The sequence below is a fragment of the Panthera uncia genome (assembly GCF_023721935.1).
Source record: "Panthera uncia isolate 11264 chromosome E2 unlocalized genomic scaffold, Puncia_PCG_1.0 HiC_scaffold_19, whole genome shotgun sequence".
Taxonomy (NCBI): Eukaryota; Metazoa; Chordata; class Mammalia; order Carnivora; family Felidae; genus Panthera; species Panthera uncia.
In genome coordinates, this window is record NW_026057588.1 from 4,410,478 (window position 1) to 4,418,486 (window position 8,009).

Consider the following 8,009-nt stretch of genomic DNA (forward strand, 5'->3'; position numbering starts at 1 on the left):
GTCAGGACAGAGTCCAACTCGGGGCTCGAACTCACAAACTGCGTGAGATCATGACCTGACCTGAGATCAAGAGTCGGGCTTCCGGGGCGCCCGGGTGGCTCAGTCGGTTAAGTGTCCAACTGCAGCTCAGGTCATGATCTCGTGGTTGGTGAGCTCGAGCCCCGCATCAGGCTCTGTGCTGACAGCTCAGAGCCTGGAGCCTGCTTCAGATTCATGTCTCCCTCTCTCTCTGCCCCTCCCCAACTATCGTTCTCTCTTGCAAAAATAAATAAACGTTTAAAAAAGAAAAAAAAGGCTCCCAAAGGACCGAGCCACCCAGACACCCCTTCAATTTTTTTTTTTTTTATTGAAATGTGCCTACAGACAACATTGTGTCTGTGCAACATTGTGTATGTCCATGCGTGTGTGCGGTGGGGACAAGTAGGTCTGGTTTCCTAACAACTGTGAACTTTTATGATACAGTACCGTTGACTGTCGTCACTGTGCTGTGACCATGTCCTGTTTGAAGTCGTTTCTATTCAATTCCAGCAAAAAATGTGGTCATGGCTTTATTGAGATGCCCTTCATATAACCATCCAACTGCCCATTTAGAGTGTGCAGGTTATGGGCGCCTGGCTGGCTCAGTCGGTAGAGTGTGCGACTCTTGATCTTGGGGTCATGAGTTCAAGCCTCACGTTGGGCGTTGGAAAAAAAGAAAAACAAAGTGTGCACGTGAATGGTTCATGGTACATTCACAGAGTTGTGCAACCATCACCACGATCCATTTGGGAGCTTTCATCACCCCAAAAAGAGACCCGTGCCTTCCAGCAGTCACCTCCCCGATCACTTACCCCTTCTGGCCCAAGGCAACCACCAGCATAATTCATCTTTAAATGTGTTACCGATCCTTTGGGATTTGGGTCCTTTCCAGGGTTCCACAATGACAAGTAATTAGGATTCTACGTAATTCCAGTGTGAGGGTTCCCCCACATCACCAAGCAAAAGTCCCTGACACCCACTGGAGTCCCACAGTTCAAGTCCATTCTGATGCTGGCTACCTGGAGACAGTCACAGCCCAGAGTCGAGGGCCCGGCCCCACGGGAAAGCCCCGCCCCTCCCGGAGGCCGATTCGGATCCAGGCAGTCACTTGGGCTTCTGACCATCTGCTATATAGATCAGAGGTTCCTGAGACCCCCTCCCTGGGTTTGATTAGCATGCTCAAGAGAGCAGCTCCCAGAACTCAGGAAAGCATTTCACTTACCAGATCACAGATTTGGGGCCAAAGGGATATGGCTCATGGGAGAGATGCCAGGTACGCGGAAAGGACGTGGGGGTTCCGTGCCTTCTCTCCACACTTCAGGTGTTCGCCGACCTGGCAGGCTGCTTTTTATTTTTTAGAAATTACTTTTTTCCCCATGTTTTATTTATTTATTTTGAGAGAGAGAGAGTCCCAAGTTGTCAGCACAGAGCCCAACGCAGGGCTGGAAATCATAAACCGTGAGATCATCACCCTGAGCCGAAATCAAGAGTCGGACGCTTAAGCAACTGAGCCACCCAGGCCCCCCAGTTTCCTGCTTGCGATATTGAATTATGTGTGTGTAAGACGTTACCACTGGGGAAAGTGGGACAAAGTTCACACAGGACCTTTTGTACTATTTTTTGCAACTTCCTGGGAGTCTCTAATAATTTCAAAATAAAATGTTTAAAAAACAATTTAGAACTTTGTTCATCAACAGAACACCCCACCAAAGATATTTTTCTTCCTTCTTCTTCTTCCTGTCCCTCTTCCTTCCCTCTTGAGACATTTCAGTCCTGAAGTCATTTGGCGGGACTGAGCAGTGCAGGCGTCCCCGGTGGCGGTTCATCGTGAGGGTCAGAGTTCAGGCAGGGTGAGGAGGGCGTTCGCACGGCGGGCAGCTTCCTGTGCAGAGTCAGAGAGATTGAGCAGGGCACACGGGTCTTCGCAGGGGTGAGGAGGTGGTGGCAGAAAGGGGAACAGATCACATACAGGAGGCTTGCTCACGTTAAGTATACAGAAGCTAGACCTACGCTGTCAGAGGAATGTGTTAGTAATAACAGAGAAAAAGTGAATGAGCCACACGTGAAAAGATGCTTCATATCACTGGTCGCTAAGGAAATGCAAATCAAGACCACCTCACACCCGTTAGGATGGCAACCACCAAAGAAGAAACTCAGAAGTGTTGGTGAGCATGGGAGATACACCGGGCACCGTGGGTGCGAATGTAGAATGCTTCAGCCACCGTGGGAGACAGCATGGCGGTTCCTAAAATAATTGAACATAGAGTTACCATACGATCGAGCAATCCCGCTTCTGGATCTATGCCCGAAAGCGGGGTCTCGAAGGGATATTTGCACACCCAGGTTCAAAGCGGTGTTGTTCACAATATCTGAGAGGCGAGAGCCGCCCACGTGTCCGTCAGCGCGTGAATGAATAAGCAAAATGTGGACTATTCTGTGTACGTCCATGTGGTTGGTGGTGAGTTGTCCCCAAACCTCACTGATGACCCCTCACCCCTCCACACACACTCTTGACGGAAGAGCTTGGACTACCACGCCCTTGAGCCCCCTGGGGGTTCCTTCCGGACGACTCAGGGGAGGTCCTTGCAGAACTGATGGGAACTGTGCTTTCTGGGACTTGTGGATGAGCTTGGGGTGGATGAAGGAGCAGGGGACTGTCTGATGCCTTCTCCTAACAGGCCTATCTTCCCCTTTGCAGGCTCCATCCCAGTCAGAAGCCTAAGGGTGGAGGCTCAGACTCCAGCTCCATCACCCCGAGAAGGGAGGTCTCTGAGGGTCCAGGCCCTCAGATACACTTCTATGGGATCCACTTGTCTAAGGAGAGCATCCCAGGTGGTGCTCACAGCACCTCAGAGACCCTGGCTTGTTGTGGATGCACTTGAACCCCAACTTTGTATGAATTCTTCGTGTGAACAGGACAGAGTGAGCAGCTCCAGGGAGACCCTCTGCACGTCTACAGGTGACAAATGACCCTCCCTAGGGATGACGCTACCAAAGAGTAAAAGTAAGGTCGTTGCATTTGTTGCCTGGGGCTGGCATAAGAAAGTGCCACCAACGGAGAGCTTGAAGCAACAGTTCTGGAAGCTGGAATTCTGAAATCGAGATGTTGGTCACATTCTGTTTGGAGCCTCAAGAATCTTTTCTTGCCTCTTCTAGCTGGTGACCTTCGGCTTTCCTTGGTCTGAAGACACATCACGCCTATCTCCGCCTCCAGCCTCCCACGGTATATTCTTGCTGTTTGTGTCCAAATTTCTCTCTCCTTCTAAGGACACCAGTCATTGCATTTAGGGCTCATCGTAATCCGTGCAAACTCATCTTACCTTGGTTACGTCTGCAAAAACCCTACTTCCAAATAAGGTCCCATTCACAGGCACCAGGGGTTAGGATGTGGACATGTCTTTTTGAGGGACACAACACAATTCGACCCACAACAGTCACCGAGTTGAGGATTAGCAAAGACCACTTCCAGCTTTGAGGCAACAGTAGGAGGTAGTTAGTAAAGACAGTGCTCTAGCAGAGTACTGTGGGAGCCGACACTCCCATGACCTTGTTGAGACACGTAGGCAGTGTGTCCACAGGTGAGATGTGGTCATCTGGCTCTGACAAGGAGAACAGGAAATGATGTCCGTGGGGCCTCCTGACTCACAGATCAGGGGCGGAGGGCCCCAGACTGACATCCCATCCTAGGCTTCTAGCTTCTGGGCCCTCGTTCTAGAGAACAACGTCCTCAGCACCCAAGTCTGTCCCGGTGTGGTGCAGGTACTCAGGGATTTGGAAATGCTGACCATGTCCCATCTCTTAGTGCCCAATCCAGTGACAGACCGGGGGACACAGGACCACACCATGAGCTCTGTCATCTTGATGTGGACAGCTCCTCTGGGCCCTGACCATCCACCCTACACCTACGGGGTCCAGTGCTGTGAGCCAGGTTTCGCCAGTGAGATCCTGAACATCTCAGGGACATGGGTCATGGTGGGGGGACTGGAAAGGAGGGCCTGGTACACCTTCACCATCCAGGAGAGAAGGAGTGGAGTTTGTAGTGATACCCAAGTCTTTGACCTGCCCACAGGTGAGACACACAACTGTTCGGGATTTGGCACTTCTGGGCTGGTAGGAAGGGGCTGCTCTGGGCCTCTTTTCGAGGATCTGGACAGTTCATTTGAGCTCAAGGGATGGAGCCCTGTTGCTAGGGGGTGCCCCTCCTTAGCAACAGGGTTGGGCAATCACCACACATTCCCAATCTACCTCTGAGAGAGCTTTAGAAGACAAGACATACCCTAAAGTATCCACGTCCAAGTTTCTGGTCTTCAGACTCAGCCAGCTCCGGACTTTGGCCTCACCCCAAAGACTCCATTCACCCTCCACCTACTGGGTCCCCTGGGCTAGGAGGATGTGACAGGTGGGAGACCCAACATCATGGACGCTCCACTGGAGGAAGGGGGCCTGGGAGGCTGAGACACGTACCCCTTCACCGAGTAAGGATACCTACAGGTGCTCTGGGGCAGAGAGCAGGTGAGGGAGATGTTTCCAGGAACCGTACCCCCACTTGCCTGCTCCCAACACGGTCACGAATTTGCACAAGGGAACTGCGGTGAAAGGTCCCCACAGTCCCCCACTCTCCGCTCTACATGTACTGGGTCCAGTGAAACCCTGGAGGACATCTCCAGGGACAGCAAGACCCCCAGGGACATCACGTCAGCCACACAGGCAGGACCAGTGACAGTTGGTATGAGGTACAGACCCTGGAACCCGGGACTCTGTACACCTTCAGGGTGTGGGCAGACAGGAACAACGTGACCGGTTATGCGCAGAGCCTCCTTGCATCCACAGGTGAGATGGGCCCCCTTCTACCTGGTGGGAGCTGAGGTGGGGTCTGGGGGCAATGGGAAGAGTGGACTCCAAATCCCATCAGGCCATGGGGTCATGCCTTGCTAAGCTGCAGTGATACAGAGAGCCCAAGGGCTCATGGGAGTGGTAGTCCGAAGGGATCTGTTGCGTGTCCATTGGGGGAGGCCAGAAAATGAGAGCTGAAGAGGTATTTTGGTTTTGGGAAGAAGAAGATTGGCTAGACCCCCCCAGGACAGATCTTCCTGTGGGAGGGAGGGGCCTGTCCATGTGGGATCTCTGGCCAGCTCAGTCCTACCGGGCCATGGTCATGACCGTCTGGGATGGAATAAGGGCCCCGTCTGCCTCTGACCTGCCACAGGGAGAATGCAGGTGAGCAGAGCCCCACGGAGACAGGTACCTGGAATGAATGGGTAGCTGAACCCCACTGTCAAGATCAATGTCTTTAGAAATAGGGTAGGTGCAAATGCCCTGGGTACCCTGGGGACACCTTGGACAGAAGACTCATCCTAAAAGAAACAGGCTGATGAAATGCCTGGGGCATTGAGCCCCCTCTTCCTCCTCTGGGGCAGGGATGGTGTCGAAGCACCGAGATGCTCTCAGAGCCAGCAGTAAAGTGGTAACTGCCTCTCCCTGCTTGCCACTTTATCCCATGTGCTTGACAAACGGGGATTCATGTTACAGAAAGTGGTAAAAATGGCCAACGCGTTACTATGTGTGCACATGATGGGGTCGCTGCCTGCATCCAAGATGGCCCCAGGGGTCCATGCTTCCGGCTTCCACATTCTTGTGCGGTCCGCTCCCACATGAAAGGGGCTGACCGGCATCCTGAGGAGGATGTGCTGAAAATGATGGTGTGTGCCTTCTGAGGCAAGGTCATCAAGGATAGTGTGACTTCTGTGTTGTTCTTGCTCTCGGGTCCTTCGCTCTGGAGGAGGCTGGTAAGGTCACACAGGTGGTTGGTAGTAGGAATGAACAGAATCAGTAAGTCAACAAAAATGCCCTGAAAAGCTCTTCTGGACTCTGGAGGTCTTAGGGATGACCCAAAAATCGGGGCGCCTGGGTGGCTCAGTTGGTTAAGCATCCAACTCCATCTTGGCTCAGGTCACAGTCTCACGGTTTGTGGGTTCAGGCCCTGTGTCGGGCTCTGCACTGACAGTGTGGAGCCTCCTTGGGATTTTCGTCTCTGCCCCTCCCCTGCTCACTTGCACTCCCTCAAAATAAATAAACGAACAACCATTACAAATAAATAAAGGTGGCTATGATTTATCAAGCGTTTTAAAAGGGCCGGCCATCATTCTAAGATTTTATATGTACGCAGTCATTTCTTACCCACAGTATATCGATAAGCAGTTGTATTCATGTTTTTACAGCTGGGGAATCTGAGTCACTGCGAGTCTAAGCCACTCGGTCAAGGTCAAACGGGGCGGGCGAGGCAAATAAGCAAATACTAACAGTTTGGCCTGTGACGGAAATAGCAGTGTCCTGACCCCGTCCAACCCAGTGTGGTCCATCTCCGACTGCATCCCCAGGGAAGGGGAGGAGGGAGATGGTTGGAGGACAGGAGGAGGGTGCACCTGGCGGGGGGGGGGGGAGGGCGGGGGGCCCATATGCCATGTCATATGTGATAGGCAGGCAGGAGTGATAATGAACAGGGCTCACACCGTGAGGGCCGCTGTGCTGTGGAGGCAGGGAGAGGTGACGGGACCTGAGTCAATGCACAGAGCCCACCACAGGACAGGGCTTTGGACCCAGCCTCCTCTGCCCCTTGACAGATGGAGCTGGAGCTGTCTCTTTCCCAGGCCTGACTCCGGCCTGACCATTCGGGACCTGCTCTGTGCATTCATGGAGGCGGCAGCGGCGCTGGCGGGGAAGCGGGCCCTGACCCAGGCGATTTGGGTGGGGCAGTGCGAGGGGATGCAGGAGGGGAGACCCCACGGCCGGAGAGGCGGGGCCGGAGCGCAGGAGTGCGCAGAGGTGAGGACCAGGGCTGAGGGGTGGGGCGGGGCCGGGAGCCTCCACTTCCTCCTCCTCCCTTCCCACCCTGGCCCATGGCTTCACCACCATGAGACTCAGAAAGGGGAAATTCTCGCGTTTAAAGTCCAGCAGGTGGAAGGTCAGGGCTGGGACACCTGGGTCCCTCGGCAGTGTCTGGAGACATGATGGGGACCGGAGGGAGCCTCGGGGCCTGGGGGAGCCTGGTGCTGTTGGTGAGTGCTCCCAGACAGGGGTGGGGAGCTGGGGTCCTGAGGGAGTAGGAGCTTCCCGGAGAAGGAAGCAGGCTTCCGGCTTGTCAGTGAGCCTCACACCTGGGCTCTCAGATACTGCCGTCCACTGTGAGAATGAACTGTGCTTTCTGGCAAGACTCAGGCGTGCCCTCAAAGACCCAGGAGTCTGGGCCCCAAGCCTCCTCCCTCAGACCCAGGAGTCCGGGCCCCAGACCCTCCTCCCTCAGACCCAGGGGTCCCAGCCCCAGCCCTTCCTCCCTCAGACCCAGGAGTCCCGGCCTCAGGCCTCCTCCCTCAGACCTAGGAGTCCTGCTCCCAGCCCCCTCCTCCCTCAGATCCTGGAGTTCTGCCCCCAGCCCCTCCTCCCTCAGACCCAGAGGTCCAGGCTCCCAGTGCCCTCCTCCCTCAGACCCAGGAGTCCAGACTCCAGACTATCCTCCCTCAGACCCAGGAATCAGGCCCCCCACCCCCTCCTCCCTCAGACCCTGGGGTCCAGGCTCCCAGTGCCCTCCTCCCTCAGACCCAGGAGTCCAGACTCCAGCCCCTCCTCCCTCAGACCCAGGAGTGCAGGCCCCTGGCCCCCTCCTCCCTCAGACCCAGGAGTCCTTGTCCCCAGTCCCTCCTCCCTCAGACCCAGGAGTCCCGGCCCCAGGCCTCCTCCCTCAGACCCAGGGGTCCCAGCCCCAGGCCCTCCTCCCTCAGACCCAGGAGTCCAGGCCCCAGGCCTCCTCCCTCAGACCCAGAGTCCAGACCCCCAACCTCTCCTCCCTCAGACCCAGGAGTCCCGGCCCCAGGCCCTCCTCCCTCAGACCCAGGAGTCCAGACCCCGCAACCCCCTCCTCCCTCAGACCCAGGAGTCCAGGCCCCCAGTCCCTCCTCCCTCAGACCCAGAGGTCCAGGCTCCCAGTGCCCTCCTCC

At 55.2% G+C, this 8,009-nt stretch overlaps 1 protein-coding gene across 1 annotated transcript in view; it reads left to right on the top strand.

The window, feature by feature from the left end:
* The first annotated feature begins 6,779 nt into the window (after nucleotides 1-6,779).
* The window catches only part of PTPRH (protein tyrosine phosphatase receptor type H), a 2,704-nt gene continuing 1,474 nt past the window's right edge, over nucleotides 6,780-8,009 (top strand). The window contains exon 1 of the mRNA XM_049621515.1: nucleotides 6,780-7,073. Coding sequence (XP_049477472.1) covers nucleotides 7,023-7,073 — 51 coding nt within the window. The 5' untranslated portion in view covers nucleotides 6,780-7,022. The remainder of the gene's footprint in view (nucleotides 7,074-8,009) is intronic.